The sequence below is a fragment of the Oncorhynchus tshawytscha genome, linkage group LG01, assembly GCF_018296145.1.
Source record: "Oncorhynchus tshawytscha isolate Ot180627B linkage group LG01, Otsh_v2.0, whole genome shotgun sequence".
Taxonomy (NCBI): Eukaryota; Metazoa; Chordata; class Actinopteri; order Salmoniformes; family Salmonidae; genus Oncorhynchus; species Oncorhynchus tshawytscha.
In genome coordinates, this window is record NC_056429.1 from 381,573 (window position 1) to 401,563 (window position 19,991).

At 43.2% G+C, this 19,991-nt stretch overlaps 1 protein-coding gene across 1 annotated transcript; it reads right to left on the minus strand.

Annotated features, from left to right (window-relative positions):
• Positions 1 to 7,491: 7,491 nt before the first annotated feature.
• LOC112242123 (beta-1,3-galactosyl-O-glycosyl-glycoprotein beta-1,6-N-acetylglucosaminyltransferase 3) lies at positions 7,492 to 9,393 on the minus strand. Its single transcript, XM_042309390.1, has one exon. The coding sequence runs from the start codon at positions 9,325 to 9,327 to the stop codon at positions 8,206 to 8,208; it is 1,122 nt and encodes a 373-aa protein (XP_042165324.1). The 5' UTR covers positions 9,328 to 9,393; the 3' UTR covers positions 7,492 to 8,205.
• Between the last annotated feature and the right edge of the window lie 10,598 nt (positions 9,394 to 19,991).

Below are 19,991 nucleotides of genomic sequence, written 5' to 3' on the forward strand. Positions count from 1 at the left end.
ATATATTTATTAACTGAAGCAACTAAGGAAAATATACAATGGTGTGTACGTAATCAGTAATCAGTAGTGTAAGTGAGTGTTTTGCATGCATGAATGTGATAATGCAGGGTGTTGAAAGATGTTGTCGCAAACAACCCAAAAACCACCAAGAAACACAACAAAATCCATAAAGGTGTCTGCATGGAGAGAGTCTCCTCCATGAATGGGGAAGTGGTGTATTTATCCTGGGAGACACCGGGCCCAGGTGTTTCCCATGTAGCTGACGACCCTCCCAACTCCGCCCACCGGCATCCTAATAAGGAAACAAGAACAAAGACATAATACGGCAGACAGAGTGGGAGGGTCGTCACAGTTACCCTGGCTGTGTGTTTTCAGCCACGACCCATCTTCAATGCTCTTACTGAGGGAAGGAGGTTTTTGGCCAAGATACATGGCCCCATCCATCCTCCCCTCAATACGGTGCAGTCGTCCTGTCCCCTTTGCAGAAAAGCATCCCCAAAGAATGATGTTTCCACCTCCATGCTTCACGGTTGGGAGGGTGTTCTTGGGGTTGTACTTATCATTCGAGTGGAGTTTAGACCAAAAAGCTCTATTTTTGTCTCATCAGACCACATGACCTTCTCCCATTCCTCCTTTGGATCATCCAAATGGTCATTGGCAAACTTCAGATGGGCCTGGACATGCGCTGGCTTGAGCAGGGGGACCTTGCGTGCCCTGAGGGATTTTAATCCATGACGGCGTAATGTGTTACTGATGGTTTTCTTTGAGACTGTGGTCCCAGCTTCAGGTCATTGACCAGGTCCTGCCGTGTAGTTCTGGGCTGATCCCTCACCTTCCTCATGATCATTGATGCCCCACGAGGTGAGATCTTGCATGGAGCCCCAGACCGAGGGTGATTGACCGTCATCTTGAACTTCTTCCATTTTCTAATAATTGCGCCAACAGTTGTTGCCTTCTCACCAAGCTGCTTGCCTATTGTCCTGTAGCCCATCCCAGCCTTGTGCAGGTCTACAATTTTATCCCTGATGTCCTTACACAGCTCTCTGGTTTGGCCATTGTGGAGAGGTTGGAGTCTGTTTGATTGAGTGTGTGGACAGGTGTCTTTTATACAGGTAACGAGTTCAAACAGGTGCAGTTATTACAGGTAATGAGTGGAGAACAGGAGGGCTTCTTAAAGAAAAACTAACAGGTCTGTGAGAGCCGGAATTCTTACTGGTTGGTAGGTGATCAAATACTTATGTCATGCAATAAAATGCAAATGAATTACTTAATAATCATACAATGTGATTTTCTGGATTTTTGTTTTTGATTCCGTCTCTCACAGAAGTGTACCTATGATAAAAATTACAGACCTCTACATGCTTTGTAAGTAGGAAAACCTGCAAAATCGGCAGTGTACCAAATACTTGTTCTCCCCACTGTATATAAACATGTAGCATATAATATAAACAGGTACCATATATAAACATGAAACATATATAAACATTTAGCATAAAATGTAGCATATAATATAAACAGGTAACATACAGTGCCTTGTGAAAGTATTTGGCCCCCTTGAACTTTGCGACCTTTTGCCACATTTCAGGCTTCAAACATAAAGATATAAAACTGTATTTTTGTGAAGAATCAACAACAAGTGGGAAACAATCATGAAGTGGAACGACATTTATTGGATATTTCAAACTTTTTTAACAAATCAAAAACTGAAAAATTGGGCGTGCAAAATTATTCAGCCCCTTTACTTTCAGTGCAGCAAACTCTCTCCAGAAGTTCAGTGAGGATCTCTGAATGATCCAATGTTGACCTAAATGACTAATGATGATAAATACAATCCACCTGTGTGTAATCAAGTCTCCGTATAAATGCACCTGCACTGTGATAGTCTCAGAGGTCCGTTAAAAGCGCAGAGAGCATCATGAAGAACAAGGAACACACCAGGCAGATCCGAGATACTGTTGTGAAGAAGTTTAAAGCCGGATTTGGATACAAAAAGATTTCCCAAGCTTTAAACATCCCAAGGAGCACTGTGCAAGCGATAATATTGAAATGGAAGGAGTATCAGACCACTGCAAATCTACCAAGACCTGGCCGTCCCTCTAAACTTTCAGCTCATACAAGGAGAAGACTGATCAGAGATGCAGCCAAGAGGCCCATGATCACTCTGGATGAACTGCAGAGATCTACAGCTGAGGTGGGAGACTGTCCATAGGACAACAATCAGTTGTATATTGCACAAATCAGGCCTTTATGGAAGAGTGGCAAGAAGAAAGCCATTTCTTAAAGATATCCATAAAAAGTGTTGTTTAAAGTTTGCCACAAGCCACCTGGGAGACACACCAAACATGTGGAAGAGGGTGCTCTGGTCAGATGAAACCAAAAATTGAACTTTTTGGCAACAATGCAAAACATTATGTTTGGCGTAAAAGCAACACAGCTCATCACCCTGAACACACCATCCCCACTGTCAAACATGGTGGTGGCAGCATCATGGTTTGGGCCTGCTTTTCTTCAGGAGGGACATGGCAGATGGTTAAAATTGATGGGAAGATGGATGGAGCCAAATACAGGACCATTCTGGAAGAAAAGCTGATGGAGTCTGCAAAAGACCTGAGACTGGGATGGAGATTTGTCTTCCAACAAGACAATGATCCAAAACATAAAGCAAAATCTACAATGGAATGGTTCAAAAATAAACATATCCAGGTGTTAGAAGGGCCAAGTCAAAGTCCAGACCTGAATCCAATCGAGAATCTGTGGAAAGAACTGAAAACTGCTGTTCACAAATGCTCTCCATCCAACCTCACTGAGCTCGAGCTGTTTTGCAAGGAGGAATGGGAAAAAATGTCAGTCTCTCGATGTGCAAAACTGATAGAGACATACCCCAAGCGACTTACAGCTGTAATCGCAGCAAAAGGTGGCGCTACAAAGTATTAACTTAAGGGGGCTGAATAATTTTGCACGCCCAATTTTTCAGTTTTTGAGTTGTTAAAAAAGTTTGAAATATCCAATAAATGTCGTTCCACTTCATGATTGTGTCCCACTTGTTGTTGATTCTTCGCAAAAAATACAGTTTTATATCTTTATGTTTGAAGCCTGAAATGTGGCAAAATGTCGCAAAGTTCAAGGGGGCCGAGTACTTTCGCAAGGCACTGTATATAAACATGTAACGTATATAAACGTGAGAGAGTGGAGAATATTTCCATGAGCAGCAGCAGATTAAATAACAATGATCTACTGTGTCACAGTTGTCTGGTGTGTTTAATGAGTCACTAGATCAGTGGTCACCAACCTTTTCTGGGTCAAGATCACTTTGAGATAAAATGCAAGCTGAGATCTTCAACTCAGATTTTTTTAAATACAACTTAAAAAACATAAGCCTATGCAACATTAACCTATTAAAAACAGTACTGTAGCAATGAGGTTTGTGCAGTAAGCTATAGGCAAATACATTGTCACCTCATATTGGCTTTGCTAGAATTGCCCTGTTCGGACTATTTAAAAAAAATATATAATAAATTCTATAGAAATGTGAGGTAGGCTTTATGATCACACCAGTAATAGATATGTTGTTGTAGTACTGTTGAGGCACAGCTGAGTGAGCATACATTTATATAATTAGCTTTTTATTTTACTGGGCTGATGGTGCCTCATCTGATGGCCAGTCTCAGCGGAGGGAGAAAGCAGCAGACTGAGGGTCCGTCTCTCAACGTCCCTTCGCACTCTCTTTCCTCTACTGACACTGACCAAAAAGGGACACTGTCTTCCAGCTGATGGCAAAACTCGAGACTCCTCATGCACAAATTCATCTTATTCATGTTCCTATGAGAGGAGGAATATTCCTTGATATTAAAAAAGACCCATGCCGCTAATAACAACAATGCAAGCCTATCGATGCATTTTCCTACTCATTCACTACAGCTACAGTGCTGGTTGTAGCGTGAGTGGAAGTAGGAAGAAGACATAGTGGAGGTTGGTTAGGTTCCAGTCCTCATGGTGTTCTACTTCTTAGTATAGTGGAGGTCAGTTCTCATGGTGTTCTACTTCTTAGTATAGTGGAGGTCAGTTAGGGGTTTGGTTCCAGTCCTCATGGTGTTCTACTACTTAGTATAGTGGGGGTCAGTTAGGGGTTTGGTTTCAGTACTCAGTGTTCTACTTAGTATAGTGGGGGTCAGTTAGGGGTTTGGTTCCAGTACTCAGTGTTCTACTTAGTATAGTGGGGGTCAGTTAGGGGTTTGGTTCCAGTACTCACAGTGTTCTACTTAGTATTGTGGGGGTCAGTTAGGGGTTTGGTTCCAGTCCTGACCGTGTTTACTTCTTAGTATAGTGGAGGTTGGTTAGGTTCCAGTCCTCATGGTGTTCTACTTCTTAGTATAGTGGAGGTCAGTTCTCATGGTGTTCTACTTCTTAGTATAGTGGAGGTCAGTTAGGGGTTTGGTTCCAGTCCTCATGGTGTTCTTCTACTTAGTATAGTGGAGGCCAGTTAGGGGTTTGGTTTCAGTCCTCATGGTGTTTACTTCTTAGTATAGTGGAGGTCGGTTAGGTTCCAGTCATCATGGTGTTCTACTTCTTAGTATAGTGGAGGTCGGTTAGGTTCCAGTACTCATGGTGCTATACTTAGTATAGTGGAGGCCAGTTAGGAGTTTGGTTCCAGTCCCAGAGCTCTGACGATTATTCTCTTTCCACAGGCTCGACCAGGAGAAACCCGTCAGAGTGGAGATGGCAGCCATGCCAGAGACAGAGTAAGACTACCTGGGCGGCTTGCTAGCTCTGCTCTGTCTGCCCTGCACAGCTCCAGACCGATGACGAATGTTCAGAACCACAGCTGATCAGCCTTTACTGTTGATAATGTGAGTTGCAACTGGAGAGACTTAGAGAGGTAGCCCAGGTGCAGGAGAAGATAAGTACCTTTCTGAGACCATTCTCCCTGTTACTTTGTTACAACACTCTAACTCTCCTTTTGTCATTGTTACGACCCTCTCTCTCCCTCTCTCATTGGTGCAACCCTCTCTCTCCCTCTCTCATTGGTGCAACCCTCTCTCTCTCTCCCTCATTGGTGCAACCCTCTCTCTCCCTCTCTCATTGGTGCAACCCTCTCTCTCCCACTCTCATTGTTGCAACCCTCTCTCTCTCCCACTCTCATTGTTGCAACCCACTCTCTCTGGTCAATCTCTCCACCGTGCTCTGTAACCTTTTATGTATCAAGCCAAACATAGAAATGTTGATGTCATAGTTACTTTTTGTATCTGCAATGTATTTAAGGCACTCTGTTACTGAGGGTTGATGCTTGTTCTTCATTACATTTAAATATATATTTATATTCAACAGGTGAGAAAGGACAAAGATTAATATATATTTTTATGGTTTTTTTTTTTTTTTATCCTTATTTTAGGTCACATGACCCCACAGAGTGATGTTAAATAGAGCAGGTTTCACAGCACCTGGAAACGCTTTACTGCAGGTTTTGCATGACCTGGAAACGGTTTACTGCTAATGTCTTTGAAAGAATCCTACATGAAAAAGTTACTGTCATCTGTCTGGAAGAACCAGATTCTGTCTGTCTGTAGCAACAGCAAGGTATATGTTGTGAAAACAGAGAACCTAAAGAGATATTGGTTGATGCTGGAATGTGATACCAGTCTTACTGTCAATCAGGATGTTGGTTTTTGTCAAGTGTTTTTGGAGGGGACGTTCTTGTACATTATTTCTCTAAAGTAAAAATCAAATCCAAATGTGTCTTTATTCATTAGGAAGAATTTTTCAAGTACAACAGAAAAACACACATACTTACCACAGTAGTTGGCATACAAAACATATTGTTAATACATACTATACTAACAATACATTACATGGTAAGACTGGGTTTAGTTTCATGTTTGACTCAAATTAGTTACAATCATGTCTTAGGTATTCTACAGTAAAAAATGGCATGGTTCCAACAAAAAAAACTACTCTTAAATGAGGAGTCAAATGAAAAAGTTGCCTTAATACCTTGGTGTTACTTAAGATATTGTTTTAACAATAGAGCGGCTTTAATTAAAACACTGAGAAGATGAGCTGCTTCTAAATGAGTAAGTTAGAACATTTCTGACTAAAGCCACTTTGCATAAAGGCGTGTGCTGAATGGCAGATTTCTGTTCAATCTATATATAAATATACTGAACAAAAAATATCAACTCCGCATGTAAAGTGTTGGTTTCATGAGCTGAAGTACAAGATCCCAGACATTTTCCATATGCACAAAAATATTTCCCTCATTGTGTGCACAAAGTTTTACATCTGTTAGTGAGCATTTCTCCTTTGCCAAGATAATCCATCCACCTGACAGGTGTGGCATATCAAGAAGCTGATTAAACAGCATGAACATTACACAGGTGCACCTTGTGCTGGGGGCAATAAATGGCCATCCTAAAATGTGCAGTTTTGTCACAATGCCACAAATGTATCAAGTTTTGAGGGAGCGTTCAATTGGCATGCTGACTGCAGGAATGAGCTATTTCAGAGTGAATGTTGAATGTTAATTTCTCTACCACAAGCTGCTTTCCAATGTCGTTTTAGAGAATGTGGAAGTACTTCCAACAGACCTCAGAACCGCAGACCACGTGTAACCATGCCAGCCCAGGACCTCCACATCCGGCTTCTTCACCTGCGGGAAACAGGACTTTTTCTGTCTGTAATAAAGCCCTTTTGTGGGGAAAAACTCATTCTGATTGGATGAGCACCCATGTTTGCGCCTCTGCCCACCATGTGAAATCCATAGGTTAGGGCTTAATGAGTTGACTGATTTAATTTCAATGGACTGATTTTCTTCTATGAACTGTATATTAAAATCATTGAAATTGTTGCATGTTGGTTTTATATTAATTATAGTTCAGTGTATGTGTATATATGTGCGTGTATATATAAAATACATAAATCAAATCAGCTTTTATTTGTCACATGCACTGAATACAACAGGTGTAGACCTTACAGTGAAATGCTTACTTACAGGCGCTAACCAATAATGCCGTTTTAAGAAAAATATAAATAAAAGTAACAAATAATGAAACCGCAGTCGTATGGCTTGGGGGTAGAAGCTGTTCAGCAGACTGATGGCTTGGGGGTAGAAGCTGTTCAGCAGACTGATGGCTTGGGGGTAGAAGCTGTTCAGCAGACTGATGGCTTGGGGGTAGAAGCTGTTCAGCAGACTGATGGCTTGGGGGTACATGCTGTTCAGCAGTCGTATGGCTTGGGGGTAGAAGCTGTTCAGCAGACTGATGGCTTGGGGGTAGAAGCTGTTCAGCAGACTGATGGCTTGGGGATACATGCTGTTCAGCAGTCTAATGGCTTGGGGGGTAGAAGCTGTTCAGCAGTCGTCTGGCTTGGGGGGTAGAAGCTGTTCAGCAGTCATGGCTTGGGGATAAAAGCTGTTCAGCAGTCTAATGGCTTGGGGGTAGAAGCTGTTCAGCAGTCATATGGATTGGGGGTAGAAGCTGTTCAATGGATTAGGGGGTAGAAGCTGTTCAGCAGTCTAATGGCTTGTGGGTAGAAGCTGTTGAGAAGCCTCTTGAACCTAGACTTGGTGCTCCGGTACCGCTTGCCGTGCGGTAGCACAGAGAACCGTCTGCCTAGGGTGGCTTGGAGTCTTTGACAATTTTTATGGTCTTCCTCTGACACCACCTGGTATAGATGTCCTGGATGGCAGGAAGCTTAGCCCCAGTGATGTACTGGGCCGTACGCACTACCCTCTAGTGCCTTGCGGTCGGAGGCCGAGCAGTTGTCATAGCAGGTAGTGGTGCAGAGGAAGGCCCTAAAAATCATGAAAGACTCCAGGCACACTAATCATATATACACAGGTTTTGTCGTTCCCTCATACACCAAGTATGTATATATAATGTTATAAAACTTTATAGCCTGGCATTGTTGACTACATGTAGAACAGTAATAACGATGGTATAACTGTTACAGAATTGATGTGTTCAGTGAAACTAGTCATTGGACTAGATGCAGTACTAATTAAAGACTACAGGAGCGTGTATGTCTGGAATATTCATGGCAATCACAACGATACAGTGCAACCCCAGCATCTAAGAAAAACTACATTTTATCTACAACCCTCTTACATTAACATCAGAAATATACAGTATAATCAGAAATAAAACACGCTCTAGCTGTTTGAGAATAGAGTTAAAGGGGTAAAAACAGCTACACGATTGTATTTGCAACCTTTCATAGTTTTTGTAAGATATTCCCAGATTCCACTGTCCTTACTGATACACTGTACGTTGCTTTAAAGCGCAGGTATGACTCCAGACACCTGATCGCCACATCATCCACCTCAGGGTCAAACTTGTTAGCAATAAGGTGGTGTTGGTTTAGGAGCCACTGCAGGTCTCCAGCTCCATAGACACACACAGCTCTCCTGTAGGTCCCGGAGCAGTGGGGGTAGGGGGCTCCGCTCCTCACATCCCCAGCCAGGTAGCTCCACCTCACTACCCTGGCCATGGAGTTCATATCAGACTGCTGGAACTTACTGTTGGGGGGGTTGGAGCCTGGGACAGCGGGCATGCGCTGCAGAGTGGCCCACAGGTGTTCATCAGGACTATAGGTGTCCTTCTCCCACTCCAGCAGAACCCGGACCTCCTGACTCTTCATCACGTGACGGACGAAGGCTCTGGATACCACGAAGTAGGCGTTGCCAGAGAACATGGGGGTGTTGATTGGTGGAGGGGTCTTCTTAACCTCTGTCCTGACCACGGTGTTGGTGACGTTGTGGTGGAACAGCCATCTGCCCTTCTTGTAGCCGTTGGTGACCTCTGACTCCATGCTGTTTTTCCCATTCAGCAGTTTGAGGGCCTGAACCATCTCAGCGTTGGTCTTAATGGGGAAGTCTGTTCCACAGGTGTTGAGAAGGTACCTCCACTGGACAGGTGACTTTAGCAGGTCCTCCATACAGTTCAGGTCAGCCTGCACTCTGGACCAGGAGGCGTAGATCACGCTCTCTATCTTACTGGCCACAAACACATTGGGTAGGCAGGAAACAATAGCTCTCACTGCACTCCTGAAGTCCTCGGATGATTTCTGGTCGATGTGGACGCAGTAGACGTTCTGAGGAGTGTACAAAGCACGCAGGAGCCTCTCAAACATCTCAATCTTCTCGTGGATGACCATGGAGTAGGCGATGGGGAACTCCTTTTCCTCCTGGCTCAGAGGAATGGTGATGAACCCTCTGTCTGCAATGTACCTCTGACAGTCCTGAGTTACATTGTGGTAGAACTCCTCTGAAAGCAGCTGCTGCTTCTTCTTGGTCTTCAGCAGGAGGCTGAGCTGCTCCCTCTCCAGACCCTCCATGTCTCCTCGGATTATGGCTGAGCAGGCCTGCAGGTCGGCAGCGTAGTCCGAGGGGAGGAGGTCTGTAGCGGGAGAGGACCCCTGTCTGAGGCCAGCGGACGTCTGAGAGCCATCCACAGGAGCAGAGAGACTGATCCACTCAATAGGATCAGAGACAAGTTCCTGAACACTCTCTGAGATCTGGACAAGGAAACTGCAGCCATTACTAGTCTGGTATTCTCTTTCTATTATGTCTTGTTAGTATTCTTTATCTGATATTAGTATCAATGGGAACCACAGCGAAGAAGACTACTGCTCAACTGAATGTGTCTCACCTCCACCCCAGCTCAAGTAAATGACGCACATCTCTCACACCTCAGTTTAAAAGGAGAGGTGTGATCATTAACTTTAGTGGGCATGGTCTATAGGCATGGTGTATAAACCAGTTGGTAGAAACGTACTGTATCCACGGGGAGTGGCTCAACTTGTGGCACCTGTATGTGGATAGTTTCCTCATCCACATCTTGACACGTTAGTAGCACATTGATACTGAAAGTGTAAAGTAGAGTAAACAGATATCAAGTTCCTCTTTCTTCTTTGGAACCTGTTTAGAAACAGTGAAAAATAGGTTGAGAATAAAACATGTAACATACATTGGGGAGAACAAGTATTTGAAACACTGCCGATTTTGCAGGTTTTCCTACTTACAAAGCATGTAGAGAGAGGTCTGTAATTTTGATCATAGGTACACTTCAAATGTGAGAGACGGAATCTAAAACAAAAATCCAGAAAATCACATTGTATGATTTTTAAGTAATTATTTTGCATTTTATTGCATGACATAAGTATTTGATACATCAGAAAAGCAGAACTTAATATTTGCTACAGAAACCTTTGTTTGCAATTACAGAGATCATATGTTTCCTGTAGTTCTTGACCAGGTTTGCACACACTGCAGCAGGGATTTTGACCCACATACAGACCTTCTCCAGATCCTTCAGTTTTGGGGGCTGTCGCTGGGCAACACGGACTTTCAGCTCCCTCCAAAGATTTTCTATTGGGTTCAGGTCTGGAGACTGGCTAGGCCACTCCAGGACCTTGAGATGCTTCTTACGGAGCCACTCCTCTTCAGCAACATTCTTTACTTTCTGTTCGTTAATATACGTGGCAATACGATCAGGAATTGTGTCCTTAAATTGCTCTAACATAATCAGATCACACAGCCCTTGGAAAGTCACAACTGCGGAGGCGGAACACCAGCGATTAAACTGTAAAGATAACTGTCGCGCAAACTCAACATGAGTCTGCTTATCATCCCTTTTTAAAGTTCTAAATCGTTGGCGGTAAGCCTCAGGGACCAGTTCATAAATCTGTAACACAGCTGTTTTAACTTTATCATAACTGGCACTGTCGTGTACACAAGAGCTGAATATGCTTCCTGCGCTTTACCAGTCAGCACATACTGCAACATTAAAGTGCGGTTAGAATCAGGCCAACTCCTAGCGTCAGCAACCCGCTCAAACAACGAAAAGAATGTCTCGGGGTCCTTTTCATTCAACTGAGGCAATAACCGTAAGTTCCCAACAATATCAAATATCTCTGGGGCACGACCAAAAGCAGAACTACCCCTAGGTAAATCTGGGTCACCTTCCCAAAACAAACTCTCCCCTGAGATCTTTCCTTCCCTAACCAACTCTATACGTTCTTGTTGCAACTTGATTTTAGCACGCTCCATATCTTGTTTAAATGCCAATTCCTTTTCATATTTTACACGATCATGCTCTCCTCACGATCATGCTCTAGCTGTAACAAAAGCAGTTCTTTCTGCTGTTCAAAAGGAAGGCTACTAGGGCTAACCGATGGAATGGCCATTGTAACGTTATGGGGAGACGACAAATCCTCAGCAGAGGCTGGCCCAGTGGTAACTTCAAGAATACCACTCTCCATCAGATTGGCCTTCAATATCAACCTAATAGAATTCTTTAGACGTTTATCACTAATCTCAACCTTGTAGTGTTCCTTGACCTTCTTTAGTACCTAAATCTAACAATTCCTCTGATGGAGAGCGAATGAACTTATCTACATAAGACGCCATAATCACAACAAAGAAATTCTCGCTCTTCCCTTCTGCTGAGCACACCAGACCACAACCCGAGAATTGACAATCACCCTGAGCACCACAGAAGAGAGATGATATGGAGCTTCCCCAAAACCTACAATAACTCAACCCTAGTCTTCGTGCAGATTTGCGGTGGGAATTTACGCACTGTAGCCCACTGGCAAGGAAAAACTCCCCAGGATGCTGGCAAATTCCACCAAGCCACGGATGTGCCCCGAGACAACTGCTCAGTCCACAGACACCACACAAAAATAACAAACATTAACCATGCCCAACATATTCCAAAAAATGAAACACGTCACTAAACCTATCAGGGGAAAAAGGCTATAGCTCCGGGTAGCAAGTTCCACTACCCTACCCAAATCTCCCACCGAGTTACACAGCCGATTACTCACCTCAGACTGACATCCCAACAGAAAGTAGAACAAGAGTTCAGGCTAGGCAGGGCCTGGAAACTAACCATTATACTCTCTCCAACACAGCACACAAACCAAACAACAAAGGCAACCAATACTGGGCCTATCAAACTCAAACACAATATGCAAACCAAATACGTACCTCCACGGTCTCCCAAACCAATAGTTCAAAGATCCCGGACGAGCCCCCACTTGTCACGAACCGGCTCAAAGCCCGTAACAAAAGGGAGACAACGTGGAGATAAGGCGTAACAAAATATATATTTATTAACTGAAGCAACTAAGGAAAATATACAATGGTGTGTACGTAATCAGTAATCAGTAGTGTAAGTGAGTGTTTTGCATGCATGAATGTGATAATGCAGGGTGTTGAAAGATGTTGTCGCAAACAACCCAAAAACCACCAAGAAACACAACAAAATCCATAAAGGTGTCTGCATGGAGAGAGTCTCCTCCATGAATGGGGAAGTGGTGTATTTATCCTGGGAGACACCGGGCCCAGGTGTTTCCCATGTAGCTGACGACCCTCCCAACTCCGCCCACCGGCATCCTAATAAGGAAACAAGAACAAAGACAGAATACGGCAGACAGAGTGGGAGGGTCGTCACAGTTACCCTGGCTGTGTGTTTTCAGCCACGACCCATCTTCAATGCTCTTACTGAGGGAAGGAGGTTTTTGGCCAAGATACATGGCCCCATCCATCCTCCCCTCAATACGGTGCAGTCGTCCTGTCCCCTTTGCAGAAAAGCATCCCCAAAGAATGATGTTTCCACCTCCATGCTTCACGGTTGGGAGGGTGTTCTTGGGGTTGTACTTATCATTCGAGTGGAGTTTAGACCAAAAAGCTCTATTTTTGTCTCATCAGACCACATGACCTTCTCCCATTCCTCCTTTGGATCATCCAAATGGTCATTGGCAAACTTCAGATGGGCCTGGACATGCGCTGGCTTGAGCAGGGGGACCTTGCGTGCCCTGAGGGATTTTAATCCATGACGGCGTAATGTGTTACTGATGGTTTTCTTTGAGACTGTGGTCCCAGCTTCAGGTCATTGACCAGGTCCTGCCGTGTAGTTCTGGGCTGATCCCTCACCTTCCTCATGATCATTGATGCCCCACGAGGTGAGATCTTGCATGGAGCCCCAGACCGAGGGTGATTGACCGTCATCTTGAACTTCTTCCATTTTCTAATAATTGCGCCAACAGTTGTTGCCTTCTCACCAAGCTGCTTGCCTATTGTCCTGTAGCCCATCCCAGCCTTGTGCAGGTCTACAATTTTATCCCTGATGTCCTTACACAGCTCTCTGGTTTGGCCATTGTGGAGAGGTTGGAGTCTGTTTGATTGAGTGTGTGGACAGGTGTCTTTTATACAGGTAACGAGTTCAAACAGGTGCAGTTATTACAGGTAATGAGTGGAGAACAGGAGGGCTTCTTAAAGAAAAACTAACAGGTCTGTGAGAGCCGGAATTCTTACTGGTTGGTAGGTGATCAAATACTTATGTCATGCAATAAAATGCAAATGAATTACTTAATAATCATACAATGTGATTTTCTGGATTTTTGTTTTTGATTCCGTCTCTCACAGAAGTGTACCTATGATAAAAATTACAGACCTCTACATGCTTTGTAAGTAGGAAAACCTGCAAAATCGGCAGTGTACCAAATACTTGTTCTCCCCACTGTATATAAACATGTAGCATATAATATAAACAGGTAACATATATAAACATGAAACATATATAAACATTTAGCATAAAATGTAGCATATAATATAAACAGGTAACATACAGTGCCTTGCGAAAGTATTTGGCCCCCTTGAACTTTGCGACCTTTTGCCACATTTCAGGCTTCAAACATAAAGATATAAAACTGTATTTTTTTGTGAAGAATCAACAACAAGTGGGAAACAATCATGAAGTGGAACGACATTTATTGGATATTTCAAACTTTTTTAACAAATCAAAAACTGAAAAATTGGGCGTGCAAAATTATTCAGCCCCTTTACTTTCAGTGCAGCAAACTCTCTCCAGAAGTTCAGTGAGGATCTCTGAATGATCCAATGTTGACCTAAATGACTAATGATGATAAATACAATCCACCTGTGTGTAATCAAGTCTCCGTATAAATGCACCTGCACTGTGATAGTCTCAGAGGTCCGTTAAAAGCGCAGAGAGCATCATGAAGAACAAGGAACACACCAGGCAGATCCGAGATACTGTTGTGAAGAAGTTTAAAGCCGGATTTGGATACAAAAAGATTTCCCAAGCTTTAAACATCCCAAGGAGCACTGTGCAAGCGATAATATTGAAATGGAAGGAGTATCAGACCACTGCAAATCTACCAAGACCTGGCCGTCCCTCTAAACTTTCAGCTCATACAAGGAGAAGACTGATCAGAGATGCAGCCAAGAGGCCCATGATCACTCTGGATGAACTGCAGAGATCTACAGCTGAGGTGGGAGACTGTCCATAGGACAACAATCAGTTGTATATTGCACAAATCAGGCCTTTATGGAAGAGTGGCAAGAAGAAAGCCATTTCTTAAAGATATCCATAAAAAGTGTTGTTTAAAGTTTGCCACAAGCCACCTGGGAGACACACCAAACATGTGGAAGAGGGTGCTCTGGTCAGATGAAACCAAAAATTGAACTTTTTGGCAACAATGCAAAACATTATGTTTGGCGTAAAAGCAACACAGCTCATCACCCTGAACACACCATCCCCACTGTCAAACATGGTGGTGGCAGCATCATGGTTTGGGCCTGCTTTTCTTCAGGAGGGACATGGCAGATGGTTAAAATTGATGGGAAGATGGATGGAGCCAAATACAGGACCATTCTGGAAGAAAAGCTGATGGAGTCTGCAAAAGACCTGAGACTGGGATGGAGATTTGTCTTCCAACAAGACAATGATCCAAAACATAAAGCAAAATCTACAATGGAATGGTTCAAAAATAAACATATCCAGGTGTTAGAAGGGCCAAGTCAAAGTCCAGACCTGAATCCAATCGAGAATCTGTGGAAAGAACTGAAAACTGCTGTTCACAAATGCTCTCCATCCAACCTCACTGAGCTCGAGCTGTTTTGCAAGGAGGAATGGGAAAAAATGTCAGTCTCTCGATGTGCAAAACTGATAGAGACATACCCCAAGCGACTTACAGCTGTAATCGCAGCAAAAGGTGGCGCTACAAAGTATTAACTTAAGGGGGCTGAATAATTTTGCACGCCCAATTTTTCAGTTTTTGAGTTGTTAAAAAAGTTTGAAATATCCAATAAATGTCGTTCCACTTCATGATTGTGTCCCACTTGTTGTTGATTCTTCGCAAAAAAATACAGTTTTATATCTTTATGTTTGAAGCCTGAAATGTGGCAAAATGTCGCAAAGTTCAAGGGGGCCGAGTACTTTCGCAAGGCACTGTATATAAACATGTAACGTATATAAACGTGAGAGAGTGGAGAATATTTCCATGAGCAGCAGCAGATTAAATAACAATGATCTACTGTGTCACAGTTGTCTGGTGTGTTTAATGAGTCACTAGATCAGTGGTCACCAACCTTTTCTGGGTCAAGATCACTTTGAGATAAAATGCAAGCTGAGATCTTCAACTCAGATTTTTTTAAATACAACTTAAAAAACATAAGCCTATGCAACATTAACCTATTAAAAACAGTACTGTAGCAATGAGGTTTGTGCAGTAAGCTATAGGCAAATACATTGTCACCTCATATTGGCTTTGCTAGAATTGCCCTGTTCGGACTATTTAAAAAAAAAATATATAATAAATTCTATAGAAATGTGAGGTAGGCTTTATGATCACACCAGTAATAGATATGTTGTTGTAGTACTGTTGAGGCACAGCTGAGTGAGCATACATTTATATAATTAGCTTTTTATTTTACTGGGCTGATGGTGCCTCATCTGATGGCCAGTCTCAGCGGAGGGAGAAAGCAGCAGACTGAGGGTCCGTCTCTCAACGTCCCTTCGCACTCTCTTTCCTCTACTGACACTGACCAAAAAGGGACACTGTCTTCCAGCTGATGGCAAAACTCGAGACTCCTCATGCACAAATTCATCTTATTCATGTTCCTATGAGAGGAGGAATATTCCTTGATATTAAAAAAGACCCATGCCGCTAATAACAACAATGCAAGCCTATCGATGCATTTTCCTACTCATTCACTACAGCTACAGTGCTGGTTGTAGCGTGAGTGGAAGTAGGAAGAAGACATAGTGGAGGTTGGTTAGGTTCCAGTCCTCATGGTGTTCTACTTCTTAGTATAGTGGAGGTCAGTTCTCATGGTGTTCTACTTCTTAGTATAGTGGAGGTCAGTTAGGGGTTTGGTTCCAGTCCTCATGGTGTTCTACTACTTAGTATAGTGGGGGTCAGTTAGGGGTTTGGTTTCAGTACTCAGTGTTCTACTTAGTATAGTGGGGGTCAGTTAGGGGTTTGGTTCCAGTACTCAGTGTTCTACTTAGTATAGTGGGGGTCAGTTAGGGGTTTGGTTCCAGTACTCACAGTGTTCTACTTAGTATTGTGGGGGTCAGTTAGGGGTTTGGTTCCAGTCCTGACCGTGTTTACTTCTTAGTATAGTGGAGGTTGGTTAGGTTCCAGTCCTCATGGTGTTCTACTTCTTAGTATAGTGGAGGTCAGTTCTCATGGTGTTCTACTTCTTAGTATAGTGGAGGTCAGTTAGGGGTTTGGTTCCAGTCCTCATGGTGTTCTTCTACTTAGTATAGTGGAGGCCAGTTAGGGGTTTGGTTTCAGTCCTCATGGTGTTTACTTCTTAGTATAGTGGAGGTCGGTTAGGTTCCAGTCATCATGGTGTTCTACTTCTTAGTATAGTGGAGGTCGGTTAGGTTCCAGTACTCATGGTGCTATACTTAGTATAGTGGAGGCCAGTTAGGAGTTTGGTTCCAGTCCCAGAGCTCTGACGATTATTCTCTTTCCACAGGCTCGACCAGGAGAAACCCGTCAGAGTGGAGATGGCAGCCATGCCAGAGACAGAGTAAGACTACCTGGGCGGCTTGCTAGCTCTGCTCTGTCTGCCCTGCACAGCTCCAGACCGATGACGAATGTTCAGAACCACAGCTGATCAGCCTTTACTGTTGATAATGTGTGTTGCAACTGGAGAGACTTAGAGAGGTAGCCCAGGTGCAGGAGAAGATAAGTACCTTTCTGAGACCATTCTCCCTGTTACTTTGTTACAACACTCTAACTCTCCTTTTGTCATTGTTACGACCCTCTCTCTCCCTCTCTCATTGGTGCAACCCTCTCTCTCCCTCTCTCATTGGTGCAACCCTCTCTCTCTCTCCCTCATTGGTGCAACCCTCTCTCTCCCTCTCTCATTGGTGCAACCCTCTCTCTCCCACTCTCATTGTTGCAACCCTCTCTCTCTCCCACTCTCATTGTTGCAACCCACTCTCTCTGGTCAATCTCTCCACCGTGCTCTGTAACCTTTTATGTATCAAGCCAAACATAGAAATGTTGATGTCATAGTTACTTTTTGTATCTGCAATGTATTTAAGGCACTCTGTTACTGAGGGTTGATGCTTGTTCTTCATTACATTTAAATATATATTTATATTCAACAGGTGAGAAAGGACAAAGATTAATATATATTTTTATGTTTTTTTATTTTTATCCTTATTTTAGGTCACATGACCCCACAGAGTGATGTTAAATAGAGCAGGTTTCACAGCACCTGGAAACGCTTTACTGCAGGTTTTGCATGACCTGGAAACGGTTTACTGCTAATGTCTTTGAAAGAATCCTACATGAAAAAGTTACTGTCATCTGTCTGGAAGAACCAGATTCTGTCTGTCTGTAGCAACAGCAAGGTATATGTTGTGAAAACAGAGAACCTAAAGAGATATTGGTTGATGCTGGAATGTGATACCAGTCTTACTGTCAATCAGGATGTTGGTTTTTGTCAAGTGTTTTTGGAGGGGACGTTCTTGTACATTATTTCTCTAAAGTAAAAATCCAAATCCAAATGTGTCTTTATTCATTAGGAAGAATTTTTCAAGTACAACAGAAAAACACACATACTTACCACAGTAGTTGGCATACAAAACATATTGTTAATACATACTATACTAACAATACATTACATGGTAAGACTGGGTTTAGTTTCATGTTTGACTCAAATTAGTTACAATCATGTCTTAGGTATTCTACAGTAAAAAATGGCATGGTTCCAACAAAAAAAACTACTCTTAAATGAGGAGTCAAATGAAAAAGTTGCCTTAATACCTTGGTGTTACTTAAGATATTGTTTTAACAATAGAGCGGCTTTAATTAAAACACTGAGAAGATGAGCTGCTTCTAAATGAGTAAGTTAGAACATTTCTGACTAAAGCCACTTTGCATAAAGGCGTGTGCTGAATGGCAGATTTCTGTTCAATCTATATATAAATATACTGAACAAAAAATATCAACTCCGCATGTAAAGTGTTGGTTTCATGAGCTGAAGTACAAGATCCCAGACATTTTCCATATGCACAAAAATATTTCCCTCATTGTGTGCACAAAGTTTTACATCTGTTAGTGAGCATTTCTCCTTTGCCAAGATAATCCATCCACCTGACAGGTGTGGCATATCAAGAAGCTGATTAAACAGCATGAACATTACACAGGTGCACCTTGTGCTGGGGGCAATAAATGGCCATCCTAAAATGTGCAGTTTTGTCACAATGCCACAAATGTATCAAGTTTTGAGGGAGCGTTCAATTGGCATGCTGACTGCAGGAATGAGCTATTTCCAGAGTGAATGTTGAATGTTAATTTCTCTACCACAAGCTGCTTTCCAATGTCGTTTTAGAGAATGTGGAAGTACTTCCAACAGACCTCAGAACCGCAGACCACGTGTAACCATGCCAGCCCAGGACCTCCACATCCGGCTTCTTCACCTGCGGGAAACAGGACTTTTTCTGTCTGTAATAAAGCCCTTTTGTGGGGAAAAACTCATTCTGATTGGATGAGCACCCATGTTTGCGCCTCTGCCCACCATGTGAAATCCATAGGTTAGGGCTTAATGAGTTGACTGATTTAATTTCAATGGACTGATTTTCTTCTATGAACTGTATATTAAAATCATTGAAATTGTTGCATGTTGGTTTTATATTAATTATAGTTCAGTGTATGTGTATATATGTGCGTGTATATATAAAATACATAAATCAAATCAGCTTTTATTTGTCACATGCACTGAATACAACAGGTGTAGACCTTACAGTGAAATGCTTACTTACAGGCGCTAACCAATAATGCCGTTTTAAGAAAAATATAAATAAAAGTAACAAATAATGAAACCGCAGTCGTATGGCTTGGGGGGGTAGAAGCTGTTCAGCAGACTGATGGCTGATGGCTGTTCAGCAGACTGGGCTTGGGGGTAAAGCTGTTCAGCAGACTGATGGCTTGGCTTGGGGGTAGAAGCTGTTCAGCAGACTGATGGCTTGGGGGTAGAAGCTGTTCAGCAGACTGATGGCTTGGGGGTAGAAGCTGTTCAGCAGACTGATGGCTTGGGGGTAGAAGCTGTTCAGCAGACTGATGGCTTGGGGATAGGCTGTTCAGCAGTCGATGGCTTGGGGGTAGCAAGCTGTTCAGCAGACTGATGGCTTGGGGGTAGAAGCTGTTCAGCAGACTGATGGCTTGGGGGTACATGCTGTTCAGCAGTCGTATGGCTTGGGGGTAGAAGCTGTTCAGCGTCGTCTGGCTTGGGGGTAGAAGCTGTTCAGCAGTCATGGCTTGGGGATAAAAGCTGTTCAGCAGTCTAATGGCTTGGGGGTAGAAGCTGTTCAGCAGTCATATGGATTGGGGGTAGAAGCTGTTCAGCAGTCTAATGGCTTGTGGGTAGAAGCTGTTGAGAAGCCTCTTGAACCTAGACTTGGTGCTCCGGTACCGCTTGCCGTGCGGTAGCACAGAGAACCGTCTGCCTAGGGTGGCTTGGAGTCTTTGACAATTTTTATGGTCTTCCTCTGACACCACCTGGTATAGATGTCCTGGATGGCAGGAAGCTTAGCCCCAGTGATGTACTGGGCCGTACGCACTACCCTCTGTAGTGCCTTGCGGTCGGAGGCCGAGCAGTTGTCATAGCAGGTAGTGGTGCAGAGGAAGGCCCTAAAAATCATGAAAGACTCCAGGCACACTAATCA

Bases quoted from the DNA above. Each gene is read 5' to 3' on its own strand.
- LOC112242123 (XM_042309390.1), bottom strand. From the start codon at position 9,327: ATGGAGGGTCTGGAGAGGGAGCAGCTCAGCCTCCTGCTGAAGACCAAG.